General features: G+C 41.5%; 4 protein-coding genes across 8 annotated transcripts; 1 reads left to right on the forward strand and 3 right to left on the reverse strand.

Moving 5' to 3' along the window:
* Positions 1–286: 286 nt before the first annotated feature.
* inavaa (innate immunity activator a) lies at positions 287–10,148 on the forward strand. The gene is made up of 10 exons (XM_032573366.1): positions 287–372; positions 4,921–5,012; positions 5,501–5,634; positions 5,773–5,895; positions 5,989–6,223; positions 6,303–6,350; positions 6,517–6,721; positions 6,895–7,044; positions 7,818–8,472; positions 9,500–10,148. The coding sequence occupies exons 2-10, from the start codon at positions 4,949–4,951 to the stop codon at positions 9,590–9,592; spliced, it is 1,707 nt and encodes a 568-aa protein (XP_032429257.1). The 5' UTR covers positions 287–372; positions 4,921–4,948; the 3' UTR covers positions 9,593–10,148.
* Position 10,149: 1 nt separating this feature from the next.
* Positions 10,150–15,512, reverse strand: LOC116726620 (lymphoid-restricted membrane protein). Of its 4 annotated transcripts, none has more exons than XM_032573412.1 (14): positions 15,403–15,512; positions 14,711–14,839; positions 14,550–14,622; positions 14,395–14,467; positions 14,280–14,307; positions 14,017–14,157; positions 12,916–13,047; positions 11,978–12,140; positions 11,857–11,903; positions 11,727–11,777; positions 11,525–11,658; positions 11,340–11,447; positions 10,477–10,581; positions 10,150–10,376 (listed from the first exon to the last, which is right to left on the reverse strand). In XM_032573412.1, the coding sequence occupies exons 2-14, from the start codon at positions 14,723–14,725 to the stop codon at positions 10,226–10,228; spliced, it is 1,221 nt and encodes a 406-aa protein (XP_032429303.1). In that variant the 5' UTR covers positions 14,726–14,839; positions 15,403–15,512; the 3' UTR covers positions 10,150–10,225. The 4 variants fall into 4 exon arrangements, with proteins under 4 accessions (XP_032429303.1, XP_032429311.1, XP_032429322.1 ...); XM_032573420.1 differs by lacking the exon at positions 15,403–15,512 and adding an exon at positions 14,930–15,268; XM_032573431.1 differs by lacking the exon at positions 15,403–15,512 and having other exon boundaries at positions 10,150–10,358; positions 14,711–15,268.
* Positions 15,513–16,519: 1,007 nt separating this feature from the next.
* On the reverse strand, positions 16,520–19,641 carry rpl10a (ribosomal protein L10a). The gene is made up of 6 exons (XM_032573463.1): positions 19,591–19,641; positions 18,459–18,530; positions 18,288–18,368; positions 17,082–17,230; positions 16,813–16,985; positions 16,520–16,729 (listed from the first exon to the last, which is right to left on the reverse strand). The coding sequence occupies exons 1-6, from the start codon at positions 19,593–19,595 to the stop codon at positions 16,559–16,561; spliced, it is 651 nt and encodes a 216-aa protein (XP_032429354.1). The 5' UTR covers positions 19,596–19,641; the 3' UTR covers positions 16,520–16,558.
* A 57-nt stretch (positions 19,642–19,698) lies between these two features.
* On the reverse strand, positions 19,699–25,020 carry fance (FA complementation group E). Of its 2 annotated transcripts, none has more exons than XM_032573380.1 (10): positions 24,720–25,020; positions 23,166–23,727; positions 22,987–23,031; positions 22,849–22,905; positions 22,452–22,595; positions 22,233–22,356; positions 21,814–21,889; positions 21,648–21,714; positions 20,677–20,802; positions 19,699–20,594 (listed from the first exon to the last, which is right to left on the reverse strand). In XM_032573380.1, the coding sequence occupies exons 1-10, from the start codon at positions 24,983–24,985 to the stop codon at positions 20,490–20,492; spliced, it is 1,572 nt and encodes a 523-aa protein (XP_032429271.1). In that variant the 5' UTR covers positions 24,986–25,020; the 3' UTR covers positions 19,699–20,489. The 2 variants fall into 2 exon arrangements, with proteins under 2 accessions (XP_032429271.1, XP_032429263.1); XM_032573372.1 differs by having other exon boundaries at positions 23,157–23,727.
* Between the last annotated feature and the right edge of the window lie 61 nt (positions 25,021–25,081).

Consider the following 25,081-nt stretch of genomic DNA (forward strand, 5'->3'; position numbering starts at 1 on the left):
CCCCCTCCTCTTCTCTGCAGACAGACGCGTGCCTGGGAAGTCATCGGAGCTGGACGAAACCATTTCTAACAACAGTAGGGGGGGGGATGTGGTTAAAACAAAAACATATGCACAGATAATTCAAAGCACCTGAAAATATAAAATAAAGCTTGTCAAAAATAGTAAAAGAGGACGCTATGTTTGTAATAGTCGCTTTTTAGTAAGTATTATTTGCTTAAATATCGGTTCGGATTATTCCCCCCTTCGTGGGGAGTGGAGTTGTCCTGCCTGAGCAGATGTCCCAGGCGCTCCTCACATCCAAACGGAGGAAGTCTTTAAAGCTGCTGCGGCTGCAGAAAGGATGCTGTAGAGGAGAACAACACAAACTGCCTGGTAGGAAAAAAAAACTGTTTTCTGTAGCTTAATAACAACATCTAAAACGGTACGAGCGGAAGAATCCATGAAAAGGACGAGGAGGGTTAAAGTTTGAGCTGTTTAAGCAGCTTAATGGAAAGTAAAGGAAAGTAAAGCTCTGTCTTGGAAGCCGGAGGTGTAAGAACTTTTTATATCTGAGAAATAAACTTTCATACAACGAGCCTACTAACATTGAACTTTTAACAACATGCAATTTGTCTAAATGAAGGCTAACAGCCGTGATTTACATTTCATAGCCATTTTTAACTCCACAAAGTGGATTGCAATCGCTAGAAGTCAATATAATGTCTCCTCTTGGTACGTTAACACTGGATCTACACTGGATTCATTTCATGTTGTGTATTTATGTTGACTTTTGATTATTTTAAACGCTGAGTTTTGAATGCAGCACTTTTTTTTGTTATTAAGATTTATATTAAAACATCAGTTTTTAACACTTTTGGGGTAATTTGTTCAGAATGGCAGAAAACATCATACAACAGCCTTGGAATACATATTTACAACAGTGCGTTATTTAGAAAACGTCTGTGCTTTTTGTGGCATCCGCACAAAAACGGAGAGCAAACTATTAAAAGTGTGCAAAAACTTTAAGAAACAAATTTGTGCAGCTATTAGTCAATAAATTACATGCACAGGCACACCCAAGTTATTTCTCACTCCATCCTACTCATCTTGTTTGTATAATCTACGCCCATCGAAGGATTTAAATTTTTTTTTTTAATCCGGTTTGGAACAGTTGAATCAGCTAAAAGCAATAAAAATAAAACAGCATGGTGAAATTATGCTGTAAATAGATGCGAGTTAGTCACTGTTTGCTGTCTGCTGAATGAAACTTGGATGTTTTCACTCTCTAGGACTCCTGTGGAGCAACAGGCGGTTTTGTTTGTGCCTGCTTGTCTCCTCAGCAGCAGAATAAACAAGATCTCCTCTATCCCTCATGTTAACAGACGGGAAGTGTTGTCCCCCCAACACCTCTGTGCTGTTATTATTGCCACTGAAGCGCCCCGCCTCTTTTGTCTTTTTTTTTGTGACTGTGCTTGAGCTGTAACTCCATCCAACCAGTGACCTGAAGTGGCCGCTCTGTCAGAGGCCTCAGAAAGGACGCTGGCCTAGAGGTACAGCGTTCGATCCTTCAGCCTCTGGAGAACAATGACGCCGGTCTCTTATTGGTTCTTGTCATTGGGCTGTGACAGAGGTCTGGACAGCATATGGCCTTCGGTGACTGGGAGGAGGCTGGCACGGTGCTTAATTATTACTGCTGTTGGCTGCTCACAGGAACAGTTTGTGAATTACTTGTCTTTACGGCCTCCTTGCTGAATTTTCCCTCGATATCTCTGCAAACGTCTGTCTTTCTTGTGCCTCCTTTCGTAAACCAGCACCTCCTCCCTTTTCTCTGCCGCTCCCCCATATCCGTGCACTTCTCTCCTCCAGCGGCCCGTGCTTCGCATGGAGCTGATCCCCTTTTTTTGCTGGATGGATTTTGGCTTTCCGTCAGGCTGAAATAAAAGCGAGCTGTAAAGTCGTTTGGGTTTTCTCGCATAGTATCAGCATTCAGCAGGAAAATCTTAATTATAGGGTTCCAGCAGGGCCCGGATCTGGTTTCATGCGAGCCTCGCTGCTTCCTCAGTTGAGACTGGTCCCCGTTGGTAATTCCAGGCCCGACCACAGTGGTAATGAGCAGAGTTGTGGTGGCTGCAATCCAGCGGCCGGCAGCTCCGAGGGGCTCATGGGAAAGGGCGGTGTGGGAAGTCTGGGAGACAGTAAGTACGCATCATGATGTCTTGTCCTAAACATCAACTTCCGTGGATGTTATGCCGTCGCGGGCCAGTGAACTGTGAGGATGGGGGTGGCTTTCATCCTTCCACGTGTTTACAGATAGTCATCATTAGTGAAGATGGCACTGTCCCACCAATTAAGATGTTTGTGACTCCATCAGTGGGGTCTGCAGGGTGGAGGCACTGCTATCACCAGGATCCCAACTAGGTTTTTTTTTTTTGGCTCTGACTCCCAGAAAGATTTCAACACTCCTACAGCTTCAGGTTTCTACAAACTCTATGACAAATCAGCATTTTGGCAATAAGATGCAACTCTAACCCCAAACCCATCCACCCACTCAGCCATTCACTCGCTGAGCAACCACAAACTCTTATGAAACTCTTCAGACACTTATGAGGTGTAAGTGGGGTAAATCCCACACTACCCAGCCTGTGGCTTGATTCATGTTGACGTCTTCAGCTTTCAGATTGCTGCAACATGGAGCCATGTGTCTGCGAGAGCAACATTCCCCCCAAAATCCCCGCGCCTAAAGCTCCACACAGCTCTCCTTCCCAACGAGCCGGAGCTGTCAGCAGATACTGCGGCGGCAGCAGATTTCCGAGGGCCCCGGTCGGCTGATACGGGTCTTTTGTTGCCAAGTTGTTTTACTGACTCAAGCTGCCGAGCATTTGCCTCATTGTGATCGCCGGCTGCGTCAGTTCACATGAGCTGCTGTAATGAATGGGTCAGAGCAGTGGGACGCACAATAATATCCTGTCACAGAGGGTCCTGATTCACACGGGCTATGAGTCTTCCTCATAGCTACAGGAAAGGGCCTGATATCAATCTCCAAACACAGCAGTTCAGACAGGAGCTGGGGATTAGACGCTGAAGCTTCAGCGACAGTCTGCATGCTGTCTGACTTTATGTCAACCCTCCTCCCATCCTGTATTTCTGTCCACTGGAGGGTTTGTTTACTTGATATTAACACAGAGGCTGCTTTGTGCTCGGTATTAATAGGAAAACAAAAGGCATGCTTTAAAACACAAGATTTTTCAAGGCCCTGAGCTCAGGATGATCTGGGGCCCTCTTCCTGTTGAGCCCATCAGTAAACCACCAAAGATCTTCTAACGTTGTTTTATTGTCCATTTACTCCCCTAGTTTCATGGTTTAATCGTAAGCCGACAATTAAATTTTCCAAATCACAAAATTTGTTTTCGCTAAGCTTAAAAATAGCCACTTGGCATTCTCTATTAAAAAAAAAAACTAATGTTGAAGTGACAAGTTTAATTCTCTGGTTTACACCTTTGGTTTTCTGCAGCTTTTTCAGACTAGGTGAAGGAGGAACGTTAAGTCATTGTGTTTACAAAAAACAGAACACCATCAGTAGTTTGAGATTTTTTGCAAACGGTGAACATAAAATGCCATAATTACACAAACACTGAAACATAATGCTGCCACCATTGTTAAATCCTAATTTTGAATCAAGTTTTAAAGAAGAATTTTGTAGGATTCCTAAATAGTTTTAAGAAATGTCAGAAATCTTTGTAGAAAACTTGTCCTTGACAGATTTTTAAGCCCCCTTTTGGCTTGGGGGTCCAAATTATCCTAAAATTTGACTTATTCTTTGGGCTGAAGCTACTTTGAAACATGCTTATGTTTCAAAGTAGCATAAGCATGTTTGAAACATGCTTATTGAATAGTTAAACTATTCAAATTATTAACTCATTTGAATAGTTTAACTCAGCGGGTCCAAAATGTGTCTTCCGCCCCCATTTGGGGTGACGATTCGGAACGTGTGGAGTCTTCAAACCTTAAATCTGAGAGTAATACTTTGAGATGAAAGTGATATATTGGCTGCCATTACTTAACTAACTCTGTGGAAAATCAGGGTTACAATCTCCTCCCCGGTGACTTTTGGGGATGAAAAGCTGAAAGGTTTGGGAACTACTGGTTTAAAAGAAATAAAAGTAAAAAGAAAATGAAGAGCACATCTTCTCTCTGATCCTTTCACATCCTCCTGTAATTGTTTCAGCTCTACAGAAAAATATCTTGTTGTTCTTCCTGTTTTTCTCCTGTTGTTGCCTCGCTCAGCAGCCTCTTCTTGCTGATTACCTGTCACATGCTCTCTGAGGAGCAGCGATGCAGCCGAGCAGGACATGAACAGCAGCTCTGCAGAGTGTTTGGGTGAAACAGCGAAGCTTCGCGCCGTGCAGGGATCTTGTGATGAGATGCTGCGTGTTCGAGGACATTCTTCCACTTCAAAGCCCCCCAGAGGATTCTGGGGACACTGGTTGAATAGAAACCGAGGGAGGGGTGCAGAGAGGGAGAACAGGTGCAGAAAGGGAGGGAGTGGGGGGTTTTGGGGGTCACTCCCGCTGCCATTTGCTTTCTGTTTTGGTTGTGAGGTTCTTTAAACGCCCCGTGAAACGACTCGCGCTGACACGCTCCCGTGGCCAGTCGCCCCGTGCCCCGTAACCATGGCGCCACAATTCAGATTGACCCCTGCACATGTGCCGAGTCAGCCACGGGGGTCTGCATCTTTTGTGACCGGCCATGGGAGAGAAAATGAAGAGGAGGGGGAGGTGGGAGACGGAGACAAGGGTGTAAAAAGAACACCCGCCAGTCATTCACTTTTGTTAAGTAAAGCAGCAGAGGGAGGAGAATTGAAGCCATGTGGCAGGAAAACACAGGAAGATTCTCTTAAGTGAGCTGTCTTATTTTTCTCTTTCGCTTTGCTTAACTCAACAGGTGATCAACTTGAGAACTGATAGTCAAGATGACAGCCATGGAGAGCAAAGAAGAGATCAGCGACACAGACAGTGGGATTATCTTGCACTCTGGTAAAGACAACACTGAAGAGGAATCCAATATCAGCATAGTTCACATGATTAAATCAAGATTAAGTCACTACTGCTAGGGAATTTTACTTTTTCACATCGTGTCAAATGAAAACTACAATAGTCATATTTTATAGTCCAAGTTAAGGTAGCATAGAAGTGTAGAGTAGAAGAATGATCCATGGTTTTTAACATCTTTATTACAAACTAGTGTGAACAGAATGGCCATCTGTCTCACGGTTTGGGATGAGCATTCTTTACTCAAATATCTCTAATTAAAATCGAGTGCAACTAGTTAGTAAAAACAGTCCACCTGTGTGTCATTTAATCTCAGTTAATAATAAGAAAAAAACCACAGCTGTTCTGTGAATGCCTCGGGTTTTCTGGAGAACATTATTGAACAAACGGCATCATGAAAACCAAGAAACACCCCTGGAAATCGGTTTGCCGGTGCCATGCTAGTCAAGATGTTGTGTTTATAATTGCTGCAGGCCCCGACAGCCCCACCTCTCCGTTGAAGGACCCGACCACTCACACCAGAGCCCTGAAACTGAAGCATCAATCTCTGGAAGAGCGTCTGGAGCTCTGCCTGCTGGAGCTTCGAAAACTCTGCATCAGGGAGGCGGTAAGTGACCCCCTGGAAACACAGGAAATAGTTCAATGTTTTAGCTAACATTCTCTCTAAACAGACACACAATATTTAACTTCTTATTGTGAGACTTATTCTTGTCCCGTCGTTCGACGTTCTCGTTTGCCTCCACAGGAACTGACTGGCTCAATCCCCTCAGACTTTCCTCTGTTGCCCGATGAGAAGCCGCCTCGGGTTAGGAGGAGGATCGGAGCGTCTTTCAAACTGGACGAAGGTCTGATCCGTCAGGACCAGCAGGTACCAAACGCCACCTCGCCGGTTCTCGCTGTGGATGGGCAAAGAGAATAAGCAGGGGGGTGAAATAAGTTTCCATGTTTCGCTTTATCCCAGGATTCAGAGTTACAAGCTCTGGAAACTGACTTGGCAGTCCAGCGGCAGATTTACGAGGCGGCCCGAAAACTCTCCCTCGAAGAGAACCTCAGCAAACCACAGAAGAAGAGCCGACTCCAGCAGTGCAAAAGGGAAGAGAAGAAAGTGAAGGATCTGCAGGAGGCCGTTTTCCAGCACAGGACCAAGAGTGAGTGCAATTCACCGTGCATCTCCATCTCAAGCAGCCCGAGTAAAGGTGAGTGACGCTGCTGCCCCCCGGAGGACGATCCGCGTAATGCAGGGAGTGTGACGAAGATGTGTCATCTTCTCTGCAGATACGTCTGATGACAGCTCCCTGTCTGATGTGGTGGCTCTGGATGATGGTGAGTTTTACACATCTGTTACCGAGGTAAAATCACACTGTAAAACAGACTCTGAAATAGACAGAATATGACCTTTAAAATGTTTTATTTTTTTTAAAATAAATTTCCTTGTTAGACTCTGTAAGAGAAAAGCATTTTCTTTCTTGTGTTTTGCTGTTCTCTCCAGATGTAGATTCGTCTTGCCCACTCTCACCTCCAGTGTTGGACACCTCAGATTCAGACCCCCTGCAGTTGCCTCATCAGTCTCCAGGCCAGCCTGCAGTGGAGCATGAACGCTCTCCAATCCAGAACTCCCCGTGGAAAGAATCCAGTCTGGACCAGCCTTACCAGAGATCAACAAAACCTCAAACAGCTAGCAGAAGCAGGTCCAGGTAAGAGAGGTTTGAGACGTACTGATTTAATGTTTTCAGGGTTTTTAAAGTTAGTTTTTAAAGTAAGTTGGAGCAAAACAACATCCTGCTTTATACTGTGAACACTCCTAGATGGTTGCGATTTTTAACAGCATCCGTTGACTTTCTGAGTGTTCCTGCTTTATTGCGTGCAGTAGTCCAGCAGGAGCTCCGGTGTCTGCAGAGAGCTGCAGGATTCCTCTGACTCAGTTCGTCAGGAACTCTGCTTTACGAAACAACCACTCCACCAGCGCCCCCTCCACTCCAGAGTTGCTCGTACGCCGACAGTACTCCCAGTCCTTCAGGTGAACAGACCATTCATGTCCAAAGTAAAAGAGCCTAACAACATGTGCACTGCAGCAGGCTCCTATAGTATGCTTTATATTTGAGTTATGAGTAAATAGCATTCTTACAAGTCAGAATTAAATTGATAATGAAGTCTGAGATGCTCATATGTTTTAACATGTAATGACTGGACAGGTTTTAGCAGACGTAGGGTTCATTTGGAATGGATTTTTTTGTGAATAGCCTCAAACCTCGTGAAGGAGAAATTTTAAAAAGACATTCTCCAATATCACATTTAATGTGATGTGAATACATAACACACAAAAAGCATTTTCTGCCATTTTTACTTCACAAAGCACAAATGTCTCTGCAATAGATGTAATTTTATGGCTGTGTTAGGAAGTGCACTCATAGTTATGTAGATGTTAGAAGGTTTATCTACAAAATCAGAGAAGTGCATCTGTAATCGGCAGAAGAGAGGAAGTCAGCTTTTGTTGCTGAATGAAAAACCGAGCAGATGAACAAAGTTTTATCCATTAATAATTTTTTTATCATTTATGAAAACGAAGCATTTTCAGCTAGATCAGAAGTAAGAGAACTCAAAGTCAAATAATAAAAACTGTGAATTGCTGGTTTGAGGAACAGCTGGTTTGAGGAACATGCTCAGACTAAAAATTAACTACTGAATAAAAAAAAAAAGATACTCAAAACAATGTGTAACTGTCATAAACTGGCTTGCCATATTTGTTATGCTGGTACTTTTACAGTTAATGATTGTCTTATGTCTATACAGACTTCCCAAAAAGAAGCTGACTGTCGACATGGAGCGGCTCGGCTCAGAGAGCTGCCGCGACCGGGTCCGCCCGCCTCTGCAGCGGTGCGGCCCAGAAACCACGGTGCGCTCTCCAGAGTTCTCCCCTCCGCGGCCGTACCAGTGCAGCTCAGAGGACAGCAGCTCAGAGCACTCCTCATCCTCCTCCTTCATCTGCTCTCCTGGAAGGGACAGACCCACCGATATTCCCAAGCTCTGCCCCCCGCCTTACGGATTCCACTTCGGGGCCCAGACGAAGGAGCTGTCCTGTTTCCGCGGCCCCCACAAAAGCCCCGGACAGGTCAGACCCACACCAGGAAACGGGCCTCTGTCGCCTCGAGATACGGACACGGGTAAGGACTTCCCGACTGCAACTCAAGGGGCCCACAATCTGCAAAGAGGAACTCCGTGCCAGAGGAGCATCCTGAAGCCCCCCCCACCGTACACCAGGCTGGTCCGAACGCCTTCGCTGAAAGACTACCCGAACCACAGCGTCAGGCTGCTGCCCCGAGAGATCGTGTCAGAGGAGCTGAAGTCCTGGCACCAGAGGAATCAGCTGCAGAAGTTCTGGCCGAGCTGTGGAGAACATCAGAGCGTGATGAGCCCGACCTCTCCTCACCTGCCCCCCTTTGAACAGGTCGGTACTGAACAAGCACTGGTACCGTTAACATCTGTGTGACTGACAGGAATAAGTAGCCATTCATTGCATCTGCAGAGCTAAAAATCTCTGTTTTGTAGTTACAGGGAAATTGGTACATACCCGTACTAAATTTAATTAATTTACAGTTTTGCATAAAAACTACATGGCATAGATTTATGCTACATTTCTGGGTCTATAAAGTAGCAACCACTATTAAATTCTAATTGGATTTTTAATTACTGAAGTGTTATTCATTAAAAATTAAGGCACCTTTAATACCTATAAAATAAATCTAAGTAATTTAATGTCTTGAAATTGATCTGTCTCTTTAAGAAGCTCCTACTTTTTTTGTCACTCTACCTTCAGCGCGTCATCACAACTCTGCTTTTCATTATGCAATTTACAACTGTTCTTAGAAGAGTGAGACTGAGAAGTAGTCCGTACGATGGACTCAGCAGGTTCGCATTTCCACCAGGTGTTTGCTAATTGTTGCTGCTGCTAGTCTAGTGGAGCTGGGTGGTGAAGGTGCGAGGGAGGGGTTCTCTGTCAACAACTCTGACCAGCCTCCCTGTCCCGGCTGAAGAAAAACATCCCCACAGCATGACTCTGCCACTACCATGTTTCACTGTGGGTGTCAGGTATTCAGGATGGTGGGTGCGTTAACTTTCTGCTACACATAGTGTTTAGCATGTTAGCCAAGTCGTTAAATCTTGGTCCAGAAGACCTTTTCCCACGCTGTGTCTACTTGGCTTGTAGTAAACTGCGCAGTTTGCTGCACTTCCAGAAATGTCACACAGATAATGTTGACAGAATCTCCCACCCGAGTGTTTTGTATAATTATCCATCTGCTTGGGTTCATCCATCACATAAGATCCTCTAAAACTACATAGATGATGTGGTAGTAACATAAGAAAATCACAAAAGCGTGGTGTATGAACATCTGTATCATATCATAACATGATAAACGAAACTGCGTATAGCGTCTGCTGAGTGTGTGTCACTGATGTGAAGGCCTTTTCCTCAGGGTTCGGGTAACCTGGTCCTCCAGAGAGCCGCAGACGGGACTCCAGTCCAGTGGTTTGTGGCCGAGGATGCTGAAATCGTGAGCCAGGTGTAACCCGCACCTGTCCAGCTTGTTCCCATTTATTTATCTCTGTATTTATTGAGACTTTAGACTCTCTGTGAGATTGTTGACACGGTGCAAAGAAGGCGGACCTGTTGGTACCAGTATGGTAATTATTTATAATTTAACGTAAGGTGGAACGCCAGCTTTATTTATTTTAGGTCCTCTCATATTAGACTGTAGCTAAAGCAAGGCTCATGCAATCTTAAAGATTTGTTAAATGGACCATAGATTGTTTTTTTTGTTGGCTGGCACACATTTCTATACACAAACATCACCTCCTTTAGCCATCATATAGGTTTTCACATTAATATAAATTTTGACTATATTTATTTAAAAAGTTTTTCCCTTGCAAAATAGATTTATAACAATTTTCAAACCTTATTGGACCTACCTAAATGGTTTTTTTTTATTTTTATGACTTGCTGACACCTTTTAGAGTGGTTTGATGAATGTTTTAACTGCAGTATGCCGTGCTCTAACTAACCGCATGATTGTGTGAGTGTTGAGAATTTTTTTTTGTATATTTATAATAAAACATTTAAAACAAGTGATGGAAAACGGTTTTATTCTGTAAGCTAAATCCTTGAAGAGAATGAGGATGAAGTATTCCAAAGTGTTTACGGATCATGGCTCAGCCTCTCCTTCGTGAATCTTCCACATGATGCAAGTCAGCACTACGACGCAGAAAAGCACAAACAGGTTGGTGCAGATCCATGCCCATCGGCAGCGGTGCAGCCGGACCAGCAGAGGATGCTGCCTGCATGGAGACCCATACCTGAAGGAGGCAGACATTCATTGTTTGTCCACACAAAACGATCGCTATCATTTATTTTATTTATTTATTTTTTTTAAAAAGCGATGTCGCATTTACTTACGTGCCAATGGAGATTTGTCTCTGGATTGTTGTTTTTCTTTCTTTCGCTTTGGTTAATGCAGCTGCTTTGGCTTTCTGTCTTTGTCGCAGAGATTCCAGAGAGAGGCTGCAGCAAAGCCACAAAGGCTTGCTATTAAAATGATGTAATGTTTGCTCAAGTTATGCAAAAATAACCACAAAAACCCTTACTACCTATTTGCTTAAGCCCCTTTTATGGACAAGAAGGGAACCAGTTAAAAAAGTAAACCAAATGCCCATCTGAGGGACAAAAGGTTGTATGTAAAGTGAAAACCGAGTAAAGCAAAAGCTTTAAGTAAAATATTTAACAAAAACTTAAGTTCAAGTATACTTACTGGGATAATTGAAAAAAAAAATTGTGAAAAGCCTTAAATGTAACTTTTATTGCAGTATCCCACACTGGAAAAACAAATCCAAACTTTAGTTTGAAATTAGCTGGGGGAAAAAATTCCCTGTTATGATTTATTTTAAATATTCATGCCAGAATTACTGTCACACCAAAAAAATTCTTAGAAAAAAAATACAACTAACAGTTTTATTATTGCTATGTTTCACTCTTTTAGTTGCTCAGTGTGTTTGCAAATGTTTAATCAATAATACAAGAACTTATATCATCTTAAATTAATTTCAAGTAGAGCAGATGTTTGTTGATCTCAATAAATTGGGAAATGGAACCAATATGCAAAAGCAAATTAAAAGCTCTTTGGTATCTTAAAAAACATTTTTTAAATAATTGCTTTAGAGAATTTTTTTTAGTTTCCAGAGCAGGAGCAGGGCATCATTCATAAGAAAAATTTAACTACAACCTCTAATTAGATTATTAAGGCTACTGAGAGAATCCCATACTTTCTGTTCTGCGTATTTGAAGGAATCACTTCCTCTGTCGGATGGCTCTCTGGGCTGGGAGCAGAAAGGTCCAGAAGACAGTCCCCTGGTGGATCTGGGTCTGGTTGTCTGAAAACAAAACTTTTTAAAAGAAAATTGCAAACATGTGGTCCAGATGAAAGCAGAACGTTTATTTCACAGTGTACCTTTCATTCATCAGGTGGCTGTCCTCTTGGGTAAACACAAAGCTACAAGAATCTAAGCTCAGGGATGGAGACAAGTGTGGAGGAGAGTGTTTCTTCCAGGAAGAGGTTCTCTTCCTTGAATCTCTCTTCTTCTCCTGTTTGGAAGGAAATTATGCTAATTATGGCGGCAAGATATTAGGAGAGTTCACCAAGGAAACCTTACCAGATTTGGGCTGGAAATGATTGATGCGCTGACTCTCCTTCGTAAGATGCTCTGGAAAAAACAGACAACTGGAGTAAGAAGGCGGATCTAATTAGGAGATCCATTCTTCTGTAAGCTGAAACCTGCATACCTGATTAGAGTTTCTCCTCTTCCTGTCCTCCTGTCTTTCTGGTTCAACTGTAGGAGAGAAATGGCCAGGCATTATTTAGACAGCATCAAAACACTAGTGGATGAACAGAAACGCCACGAACCTGGGGTGGTTCTGGGATGAATGCTGTGTCTGCTGGAGTTCAGCTGCTGCTGCTGCAGATTGTTTTTGGCTTCTTCCAGCTCTGCTAAATTTCTGTCATGACGCCTCCTCAGACTCTCCACGTGAGCCACCATGAGCTCCACAGCACGACTCACCCGAGCCTCCTATGAAAGTTAAACATCCAGTCATGGTGAAAATAAACCACAAGTTACAACAATTTGAAGCTATGAGGGATAAAAGATTTTATATCTCTGTAGATAAATCACTGAAAAGCTAATGATCTTAAACAACTATAATTCAGTGAAGGAGATTCACATTATGTTGTTTCTTTAAAAGCGGACCTATTATGAATAATTCACTTTTTACAACTATTTGTGTACTTCCTTTCAGGCCTCAACTACTTCTAGAAACAATGCAAGTGCTTAAAAAAGACTACCCGGCCATATTCTGGCAATAACTTGATGTGTTTTTGCCGTCTTTAAAATTAACCGTTTCAAAAATCTCTCGATTATTAATTTGCAATCGCCAGGCACTGCCCGTTACCTAGCAACTCCAGTAGAGCTGAGCCACTCGCCTGGCAACTTTAGCAGAGGCTAACCTAGCAACCCAAGACGATCTCAAGCAGGTTTGATCAGCTAGTTTTACTGCTGTACAATGAAAAGACAAGAGTTTTGTTGTCGACTTGTTATTGCTGCGTTCTGATGGTTGAGGAGACGCTACGTCTTCTGTTTAAGGGTCAAAGATGCACGGTTGCATCTATTTACACCATTTTCACTTGTATAAAATGTAAGCATTGAAATAGAGGGCGTGGCCAGCAGCAGATGTAAAGAGACAGGAGGCCCAAACACATCTCATTCTGAAGGGAGCTCGAAACAGGCAAGAATCATCATTGGTCCCCTTTAATGCTGTTTAACAGTAATAAACATAACCTTCATGTACCTGGTGGACGGCACCGAGCACCTCGGCTGTGCTGGAGATCCGCTCTACTGTCCCTCCGAGGATGTCCAGAGAAAGCTCCAGCCTCTGCAGGATGCTGCTGCGTTTACTGTCCAAACACAGACCCTTCAATGTCTGAAAACACACACAATCACGTCTACTTCCTCTGATTGATTTCAACTCTTACATTCCCAAAGTAAAGTTTTCAGCTTAGTTTAAGCTGTTCTTATGTGAGCTCAGCTACACTTTATGTAAAGGTATTCACACTCTTAGAAACTTTTAAAGCTGTTTAGACCCACAGTAATAGAGAATTGTGAAGCAGAAGGAAATTTAGGGGAAAAAAAACATTTGAAGAGTATGATATTCACTTAGATTCAACCCACTTTAATCTGATACCAGTAATAAACCCAGTTCATCCATATGCCTTCATAAATACATCTAAACATCAACCATCAAAAACAATCAGAGAAGCAACCAAGAAGACTTTGGCATCTCTGGAGCAGAAACAGAGATACACAACTCAGCTATGAGAATCTGTTGACAAGGCACCAATGAGTCATGCACTCCACAAATCTGCCTGTAACAGAAAATTCATAAGAGAAATGAGAAAAAAGTTGCTCTGGTCATGTAAGACCTATTTTTTCATTTTTGGAGCTAAATCCAGGCCGATCCCAGAAGTAAACCTGTTAGAAGCAAAAGGTTGTGATCCAAACTTCAAACCTTCCAACAGAACAAACCCAAACATACAACAAGAACAACAATGGAGCGGTTTAGACCAAAGCATATTCATGAGTTAGAAAGCCCTAGTCAAAGTTCAGACCTTAGTCCAACTGAGAATCTGTGGCAACACTGGATAGTTAATGTTCCCAGAGGCTCACCATTTATTCTGACTGAGTTTGAGGTATTTTTGCGCAGAAATATGGGCAAAAGTTTACAAATGCACGCTTGGTTCAACCTCACAACGAGCCTCTACGTCCTGTCGGCATTTCAAAATGCCACTGAATTTTGTGGCTGTGACGTAAAGAAAAACTCCAAGAGGTGTGAGCATTTTTGCGAGACATTTTAGAATATTGCGAGCATCTTGATCATATCCACACAGCGTACCTCCAGGGTCTCCCTGCCTCGGCTGAGCTCCAGGTGGATGTTCTCCTCGGCCAGGTTGCGTGCGTGCTCCTCCGACTGCAGCCTCTGTTTCAGGGTGTACTGATCGCAGCGGAAGGCCAGGGAGATCTGAGAGAAGGCCGTCTGGGCACATACACAGCTTTCAGTGCTCAGAATGTATTTAACATAATAAGAAACTTAATACAACAAATCAAATACAATCAGGCTGATGAACATGTTAAATAACTTGTTTGTAAAAGTTTTACCTCCAAGTCCTTTTCTGTCATGTCCACACTGTTAAAAATAAAAAAAAAACAGGCAAAAGCTTAATAATAGGTTTGAACTAATTTATGTGCAGTATACCGTCATTATGTGTCTCACCTGTTGAGGCCTACACGCTCTATGATGGACAGCTCGCTCCAGCAGGGCACCGGTGGCTCCTCCTGACTGCTTTCTGTCAGAAACATGAACCCAGGTTGAACATAAGAGCCAGATCACCCACTGACCCTTTTGTTCATCTGTCTTTCAGCTTCTACCTTCCTCACTATCATTGCTGTCAGGCATGGTGGAAAAATTGTGTCCGTTTGTCTCTGCGTCAGGTGCAAAGCCCTACAGAAACACAGAGGTATTAGATATAAACGTGTGTGTGTGTGTATAGATATAAATGTGGCAGCTGATGGTAGACAACTCGACTCACCTCCATGCTCATCATTGCCGTGTACACAAGAGTAAAAGGTCTGCATCAGCTGATTTCGCGTGTCAGGGTGCGAGGTTTACTGTCAGACGTCTGCCCTCGATACATTCCTCACTCTGCATTTCTCCTGCCCTGAGAATAGATAATCCCATTAAGAGATCCACAGTCAAAGCAGAGCAGGATCACTCACCCAAGAGGCTCATGGGAAGCTGCGTTTCATACTTGTTGAACACGGCTGTGGTGAAACATCCAGCCCGAGTTGTGCCTAAAGCTATGTGATGGCTACAAAAAGAGTGCGAACCAGCTTTAGGTGCCAACTTCCTGATTTTAAAACTGAAGTTGGTGTTTTATTCAATTCAGTAGTACTTTACTAATCCCAAAGGGTTAATAAATGTTATTTTAAATCATATTATACAATTCTCTTGTAGAAGCTGATGGCTGTGGACAGGGAGAGGGAAGATGATTTCCTGTAGCAGCCTGTGTTACAACAAATTTGAAGAAGGCTCTGACTCCAGACACTGTTATATAACTGTTAAATAAAGAGGTTGTTCATAATTTATCGTTTCACTCTTGAAAAAGCATAGTTAAGAAATGGCCCCTTTTTTTCTAACCAGGTTTTAAGAAATGGCGAAGCTCTTCAAAACATAAGGTTCTCTTTAAATAATTCTACAAAATATAAATCTTTGTAGAATTACCTTTTACACTGCAAGATTTGGGTTAAATGGGCTTGGTTTGCTTCCGCGGATTTCTCAGTTGTTGGTTCATTCCTCCTGACAGAACTGGGTTAGATGTGAGCCTTCTTGCTCACACACGCTTTCTCAGCTGTGTCTAAATGTTTCTGTGCGTTAAGAGCTGGAGGAAACAAACACACCAATATACTTAAAAGCAATAATTAACTTTCGGTAGGTGTGAAAATGACCATGGTGTAAATAATGGCTTCAGAAACTTGTTTAATTGTGAAACTTCTCAACTTAAAGTGCATCACATCCTAACCCACCACTTCTGGGTCTGATTATACATCCAAACAAACTGTAACTTCTCTACAAAAGTTACAGTAAATGCTCTACTAAGTGCCATCTCTATTAGTTGTGCTTTTTTTAAATTCACTTTCTTCCGTGTTATGACAATACCGTCAGCCATAGACTGACTTCCATTACTTCCGTAAACAGTGCGCTGCCCTGTGACGTCAACTTTCTTCTGCGCATGCGGGTCGCTTTAAACCGTTCACATTCAAGTCTGGTTGTAGTTGTAATTAGTACAAAATCTTACTTTAGAAATAAAAAAAAAATCTGAATTGAGCACCAAGACCTGCGGTGTGAACGTAGTCCGAGTTTCCACTATATCTCCCTCTTGAGGACAAATTTTAGGTTTTCAATGTCAACTTATTTGCTTACAGTTAGAGATGAGAAAAATGCTTTGACCAGCAACAGAATGATTCAAACCCACCTGTTTTCAAATGCAGTAAGGTGTTGCTGCCCTGACAGTTTTAGATGCGTCTCCAAGCATGGAAAGCTTCTGCAGGTCTGCTAATGAACCTTCATTTGATTCAGGTGTGTTGAACCAGGGAAGGAAAGAAAACATGCAGAATACTGGCACTGGAGTAATGGACATCCCTGCAGTAAGCTATGTGGCGCTACGCTAGGCTACATGCAAAGATACACAATATTGAATATATCCTTTTGACCTTGTGCACAAAAAGATTTTACAAGTGGACTTAACATTGAAGCACAAAAGATAGAAATAAAACACAGTGTTAAACTGAAAAGCAACTAAACCCCGAAAATAAATGAATAAATCAAATTGAGCAACATATTGGAGTTTCTCTGCTTTTATTCATAGAAAAACAAGCGTTTAATAGAGGCGCTGCGGTTTGCCCATGGTGCTCTTAATGTACAGGGCGCGCACGTTCTGCCAGTTCTTCTTCAGCAAAGACACCAAGAAGTTGACGGCCAAGTGGATGTTGTAGACGAGTTCGTCTTCAGTCATCTTCACGTGTCCGACAGCCACAGCCAGACAGAGCACCTACAACACAGCCAACGTTAGAGCAACGGCATCCAACAGGACTTTAAATGCTTCACCGAAGCTGCTAGAAGAGCTGGCGGTACCTTCTTCATCTGGAACTTGATGGTGGATTTGACCTCGTCCACTTTTGTGTTCAGGTTCTCGTTGTGGGTGAGAAGGGAAGGGAATTTGCCCGCCTTGTTCAGTCCAGGACCCAAGATACGAGGAATCTGCTTGATCAGAGACTCGGAGGCCAGGAAGGCGTCGTACTTCTTGGCTGTGGGAAGGAAAAAGAAAAAAAAAAAAACGTAACTATGAAGTTTGAATCTGACCTCAAACTGATCAAGTTTGTCATTCAGCTGACTGAACCTACCGAGTTTCTTGACCAGCTTTTTGTTCTTGTTGAGCTTTTTGAGAGCCTCAATGTCCATGTGGGGAAGATCTGCGGCCTTGGCTTCATCGCAGTGCTGCTGGTCTCCCAGGACGCACACAGAGAACTTGGGCCTGGGGAGGGTCTTCAGCCTGCATGTCAACCACAGTGAACCACAGGATAAACCAAAACACAAGGACACTGAACGGCAGCAACACTGATTGCATCTTCCAATCTTCTGAAAGAAAGCATTTAACATTTATCTCTAAAATTATAGTCAAATAGATCCATCAAACATCACTTATTTTGCTCTACAAGAAACCAAAGTGTTGTGAAAAGTGCAATTATCTTTTAAACCATTCATGCGCAGCAATCACCACCCCTATTCAAAAGCTGGTTTCTTCATCTAGATATTCGTGATATACTTACAAACCACACTGCATACCCGTAATTGACTACAGATTAATTACCAATATCGTAAAATATGGATTTGATGTTGGGAGGATATCCATGGAGCGCACATCATCCCCACCAGGTGCATTTTACTTCAAAGTTTAAACTGGATTCTGACTACACTATAAAACAGCAGCATTTTAACACAATACTAATTTATTAGCTTATCATATCCTTAAGAGAACATGTAGGAAAAAGCATATAAAAAAAAACTGATGTGAGAAGTAATATTTTACTTAATGCCATAAATGTTCCACTTTGTAGATCTACTTTTCTTTTCTCTTGTAATGATCCGGAAATATTTCTTTTAGCAAATGAACTAGCGGTACAGATCAGCTTCGGGGACAGATTGCGGAGTGACAAACTGCAAGGAACAAATGTCATTTCCAAGATTCACCTCCCTGATTTTTTTCTGTAATAAAGAGAAAGTCTTACCCAAACCACTGCAGTGGTTGGTGTCCTGCTGACCCTCATGGTAACAGTAACATGGTCGGCATGAGGGCGTGCAGCCACTCAAAGCCTCCCCTCATGTTTTAAGACCCAGGGTGGGGGTCCGTCTGCTTCGCCGACACCAGCCGAAACTGAGTGGGCTCAGTCAGACTACCCAGCTACTTATCCATGCTTGTTCCTGTCCTGTCTGGGCTTTCGAGAATTTACCCTTTTGTTTTCCACATTTAGAAAAACGGCTAAATCTGACCTCAGACAGGGTTGGAAGCAAACAGGGAAAAGGTTGGGTGAAACAGTGAAGTGCCGAACCTGACAGTGCCGGAGAAACGCTTGTCCTTCTGAGGATCGTAGTTTTTAAGGCTGATCTGCAGCTCCACGCTCTCCACGAACCTAACAACAAATATCAAGTATTAAATTTTTCTTTATTTTTAAGTACATTTTACAAAAGTACAAACTCTAACTTCAGAAGCATGTACTTACTTCCTTGGCTTGGCCACGGAGCCCTGCAGGACCTCCTTCACCGCTTCATACAACGTATCCCTGGAAACCTTACTGTACAAAAAAAATACCAGAAAGTCTATGACTCTTCAGTTTCACCCAAGATACAGAAACCCAGCAAGACATGCCGACTCTAGAAAATTACAGTTTGACATACTTTCTTATTTTTAGGATGAGCAGGCATGTCTGCAAACATTTCAAAAGGTGCTACCACTACTTCTTTTCTTAATATTATGTTTTCACCATTAACAAATATTCTCCCTTGAAACAAAGGCATTCAGATTGAATTCTTTTCAAAAGTAGATAATTGGTATAATTACACTTTAGTGAGATGTTCGAGCAGGATAATCGACCATGTGCACAATAATAAAATCTTTCAATTTCTTTCTGGCATTTGAGTACATTCTACGATTTAAAGAATATGTGTGTAAGCAACCGGGGCAAACTAGCTCACAAATGCCCTTTTGTTTCATGTGCCATCAAGTGTCACTATTTAAATAGTGAAAATGTTGTTTTCTACTATAACAAGCCCGACTTTTAGGAATAATAATGGACCATTGTCAATTTAGTAATTAAACCTTTTCTAACTAGTGAAAAACGCAGCTAACATTTATTACAGAACAGATGCATGGTTTATATTTGTAAAAAATATATTTGGGGTGGAGGGAGCAACAAACACACTAATTGTTAAAATGAAAACCCAGGTGTTAGATATGAAATGCTGCTATCTGTACTAATACATTCGGTATGAGCTACTCGAGGGTCGCTGCAAAGACATGACGCTAAAACTCTTCAAACGGCTTCAAAGTGCGGTTAAAAATCAGATGAATATAATCTGAAATGAGCGATGAAACTATAAAACCCCCAAAGTTAGTGAAAAAATGCTCGACACCCTGCAGATGGATTTGGATGTTTGTTAAAAAAGACGAGTGACGTTTCCTTCGGGTTCACCGGTCGCATGTTCCAAGATTTAGATCATTAGAAGAAAAAATACCGAACAAAAACAAAACCTTCACACTTTAAGAAGTTTGTAAACCCCATACAACTAATTCGGCTGCATTATTACATACGTATAATCCCTGTTTAACATGTTAGTTGGTTAAATCATGCTAACCTCATTTTAGCGGCTTGTCCCCGACGTCGCGCTACGCTGAAAAAGGAAGTGCTGGAGGAAGTTACGCAAAATAAAGACGAGCTACGTCATTCAGAGAGCGCTTTTTTAAAAGTAAACTTTATTCAAACAGTACAATATTACACAGGTTTCGTACATATTTATTTAAAAACACAACAGTAAATAGTTAGATATTAGTGAATAATAAAGTTTAACATCATGTAATTTTATTTATTCTAATTAATTAGATCGCGCCACCTGTAAAAATATGAGTATTGACAGTTGAACACTGAAAATGGTGTCAAATAATCAAATTATTTATATATATATATATATGTTTTTCCTTTTCTATACACTTCAGTGGAAAAAAATAGTTTTTTTTAACCAACTTAAATGTTTTATGTCTTAGATATTTCAGATAAAGATATTGATTGTAGTTTAACAAGAATTTCATCTGAATTCAAATTCTGGCAAAGCTGAACTTTAATGCTAACTGTAAGTATCCAGGTGTTACTTGTTTTATCTATCAGTAAAAATTAGTTGAGGTATTGGGATGTTTGCAGGGATCATACTTGAAAAATCCATAAATAGGAAAATAAATACCCACAACAATATTTTTTAAACTTGAGGGAAACATTCTTCCCCTCTGTAGCTCTTTGGAAAAACCCTGCTCGATTATTTTTATAATTAAAAGTAATTCAAATTAAATACTGTTTTCTGGTTGTATCTGCTTACATGCTCCTTCTTATGTCGCTTTTGCATATATGAATAAATACAGCAAGAAAACTTCCAGGCAGTTCATGTCTAGCGATGGATGAGTTGGAACATAATCTGACAATGTATGTTATCTTTTTGGATTTGATTTATTTTGGTGGTTATTGACAATAAAGTCAAATCTGTAGTCATGCGTCTTGGATTCGTTTCAAAGAGGCTTGAAGTGATTTCTTCAGGAATGTCTCATTTGAATTCAGGCAGCTCGTCAGAGAATGTTTCTGTGCAGCAGTCACCTGGAAAACATAGATTTACTAATAGTGCATTTCAAATACCACTTTATCAGTGTAGTGCGGAACAAGAGGCTTATAGACGTACGTGGCTGCTGTGTTTGGTGAGAACTGTTAACATCATTTTGGCAAACTTCACAGATTTGGTGAAGTGAGGTCCCTGGCTGATAAGCTCCTCTGTGAGTTGTGTGAAAACTTCTTCATTCAAGAGCAGCTGCAGACCAAACACATCAAAAAAGCAAAAAATAAAAAACACATTAACAATAATAATTATCATCAACTGAAAGCAGATGTTTACATTCACTGTAAAAATACAAACTCTTTCCTCCTACTGTCTAATTTAAAATCGGACAATATCCTGTCTTATTTTAGCTTAATTAGAATACAAAAATATTTTTATTGTCAAATAAATACTGAAAGTCTCATTTCTCTATGGACAACTATTACTTTCTTCATATTTAGAGGTGTACATACATTTCCTAAGTATTTGGCAGAACACTCAGGAAATCTTTCTATAAGTTTCTCGCAATAGTTTGCTGAAATCTTGGACCATTCCACCTAATAAAACTGAGTCAGGTTTGTTGAACTTGTTGCTCAAATAAACCTTATCAAAAATGAAAGTGGGGAATTTATGATAGCCACCACTCCGAAACATTGAGTTGCTGTTCTTAAGGCATTTTGTAAGTAATTTGTAGGTATGATGAGGGTCTTTGTCCGTTTTAAATTGTGCCCAAGCTTTAACACCCTGACTGATGTTTTGAGGTGTTGCTTCAATATTTTCACAGATTATTCTTTCCTCATAACGTTATCTATTTTGTGAAATTTACCAGTCCCTTCAGTGGCAAAACATCCACACACCATGAAGCTGCCACCTCATACTTCACACTTGGGTTGGTGTTCTCACAGTTACAGACTTTTTCCATTTTGATTACTGTGGCCAACCACTTCAATTTTAGTTTCAGCCATTTTCAGCTGCTTACACTCGCCAATAATTTCTGAGTGTGTATTTTTAGACAGTGTATGTGAATATATGGTTTCTATTATATGTCCACCAAGTACCTTGGAGTCAAGCAAGCTGTGGATAATGGAGAGGACTGCTTCACTCCAAGGAATCCTGAATGTCATTCTAAAAATAAAAAAAATACATATATGAATAGATATAATGTATTCTACACACTGGATGCTTATTTACTATTTAAAGTAGTTTTTATGTAATTGGTCTCACTGAAGCATCAGCAGTCTGTAGTGTGAGTCCAGGCAGCTTTCTATCAGTCTGTTCAGCAGCTCTGTCTGAGGTGGCCCTGAAAACAACACAAAGTTCAAGCAGGATCCGCTTATTTTGAGGCCAAACACTGAGTAAAAAGGTTATTGACATGAAAGCTGATACCAGCGGTATCAGCTCAGTTAATGTGTACGCAAACCAGGATACTGCCTGAAACACAGTCTACACTCAACCATCTTCAAATGCTACCAGCTGCAGATCAGGTCACTTATTTTGTGCCAGAAAACTTATGGAAAATGTTTGTTGTATCAGTGCTAATGGTCAACACATCTGCAGCCAAAACACTGGAGCAGATTTTTGTGCTAGCTTTTGCTGCATATCCATGCCAGCTCACTGAATAAGCAGCACCACCAGTATCTCACCTATATTCCTGTCCTCCAGAACTGGTTCGATTACTGCATGGCACATCGGCCGGGGATAGCGGCTGCACAGTGAAGTTACCGCCGTTACCAAACACCTGGAGGCCGGCTCTGACAGGGACGAGACCTGAAAGATATATATACATATAATAAATAAATACATTTAAGTTCTGAGTGCTGCAGAAACATATACATATCTACCTTGCACATTCAGGGATTTACCTTCTGCAGCAGGATGCTCCTAATGAGGGATGCTGCAGTACTGTAGCTCAGATCAGGAGAGAGGGACAAAATGCTGTTGCACAGCTTAGGCAGGGTGTGTTCAGGTAAGATGGGAAAGTTCAGTGTCTCACACAACATCTCCACCTAAGAAAAACAAATAATCATCTGAAGGCCCTTCAGCCTTAAAAAAGTATTTATACGGTTATGAATGTAGCAAGTAAAAAAAAAAAAATTAATTTATCATTTAGCTATATTACACCTCGCACATACTTGGTGCTTTGGCAATGTTATATTTACTCCATTTGTGAACAGAACAACTGAGATGGATAAAATCTGCAGCAATTTATAAAAAAAAGTAAAAAATAGATATAAAAAAATGAAATCTTTCTGGACATACTTGGGTTGGGTTCCATTCGTTTAACACTTTGAACACATCTGTGGTGCTCTGGTCCCACTGAAACCGAAAATACACAAAATACTTACAGCTGCACTAAATTTCACATCAACTCCATGAGGGAGAAAACATTGTTCTTACCTCAGCCTGACCTTCCAGTAACTCTTTCATGTGAAGAACAGAGCCCTATGTGAGCAAAAAAAAAACAAACCGGCAACTGAATTTGATTTGGTCTGGTTTCTTTAAATAGATCGTGATTATTATTTTAAAAATGCAAACTGAAGAAAAATGTAAAGCCTCCCTCTCCTCACAATGTTTACCCTGATGTGTTCAGGTAGACCATCGTGCGGTCTGTCTGCAGGTGTTTCAGCAGCACTTGCAGATCCCCCTTGTGTGTCCATCCTCACTTCTTTGTCTTCTGCATCTACTGGCTCATCAACATGCATGTCCATCTTCAACCTTTTACTCTCCTGCACTGCTTCCTCTCCATCTGCATCCACGTCCGCATCAAAACTGGCCAGTCTTTTCCGCTGTGTCCCATGCTCGAGCAGATCAAGTCTACAATAGGATTCAGATTCCTCTTTTTGACTGTTGAAGCATCCGGCCCAACCTCCAGCCTCACTAGAACCTCCCAAATTCTCCGATAGCTGCTTCAGTTTCTGCCTGCAATGTTCAGAGTACAGAGGATCCTTGACGTTCATCTCCAGTTTCCTCTCCAGCTGTCTGCCCAGAGCTCTCACCCAGGGGGTTGGATTGGAGTCCTGAGCAAGACATCTGAGCAGCAGCAGGACGGTGGGCCCAGGAATAGCAGAGTTCACCAAGTAGAGGAAGATCAGCAGGTTCTGTTTAAACACTGGTGGAAACAGGCAGACGAGTGGTTTGCTAGAAAAGATTTTAAAAACAGAAATGGAAAACATACATGAATTACTAGAGCAGTGGAGTTTAAGAAATGTTTTAATGACAGTTGCAAAATCTAAGAAAAACATTTCTTGCACAAGTATTACGATGTTAATTGTGATGAACCCACATGCAACCTTTTCTTTCTGAACTAGGAGGCAATTAGTTCTCTGTATACGTATAATACTTTATTAAAACAAAACAGAATGAAACAAGAATACAAGTTGTGCAAGGATTGCAGCTCTAAATCTCGTTTCAAAACTGCGACCTGTAGAAAAAGGTTAGTTTTCATTGATTCTTGAATTAAGCACATTGTTCTGTATACAGTGTACTGCAAAAGTATTCATAATCCTTAAAACATTTTCATCTGTCAGAGCACAACCACACTTCTGCAGCTTACTTCGGACTTTCAACGAAACTTTTGTTTTTAAAGATTTTTAATTCGGGTATTTTTTTTTTCTTTCCACCTCTAGGATTTTGTTTTTAGATTTTCCCAAACAAAATGACACCAATAGTAGAATGAAGATCTATTTTTAGGCCTGGTGTTCTTTTTTTTGTTTTCCCCCAAACAGTCACGTATTTGACACAGATTCGTATTTATGCATGGGCGTGACTCTGAACGAGTTTTATTTAGCTGGACTAAGGGGAAACGTGGCTCTTTGTAATTTTAAAGATTTAATATCCCTGATATAGGCCAAAATAAAGCAGAACAATATTTTACTGCGATTAGAGCTCAAGTCTTTCAAAATATTTCTACCAGCAACTTATAGATTGACTTTTTTTTTTTTAGACAACTTAGACCAGACAGGGATCATCTGAAATTAAGTCTGGCTTCAGCTTCCTCAAAAACCTGTACAAATGTCATGTTGTGCAGCAACACCAGCAGGACTGACATGAACGACAAAGACATTCCGTTAGACGCATGTAAGAAATATTTATTCTTTTTGAGTTTATAAGGAGCAGTGCCGTGTACTTACACTGAAAGTGTCAGAGCTTCAGCTGATGAGGCAATTTCGTCTCTGCATAGAGTCAGTATGAAGTTAGTTAGGGTAGACTCTGAGTTAGCCCGCTGCTGTCTCTGGAAGACAGTCAGCGCGGCTTTGGCCCCGGAAACTCCGGACATCAATGTAGTGAGCAGCAGCCTGGACTGTCCGTCAAACCGGCCCAGCAGTGTACTGGTGTTCACACCAGTAGTAGCTTGAATAGATAATCCCTGTCCACAGAAACTCTGTCTCCCCGCCATGAGAACTCAACCATTTGTTTACATATTTCACTGTATAATTACATAGCGCCATCTACCGTCCTGGAGTAGAATTCTCTTAATAAAATTTTCCCCTTC

Source organism: Xiphophorus hellerii, chromosome 1 (assembly GCF_003331165.1).
Source record: "Xiphophorus hellerii strain 12219 chromosome 1, Xiphophorus_hellerii-4.1, whole genome shotgun sequence".
In the NCBI taxonomy this organism is placed as follows: Eukaryota; Metazoa; Chordata; class Actinopteri; order Cyprinodontiformes; family Poeciliidae; genus Xiphophorus; species Xiphophorus hellerii.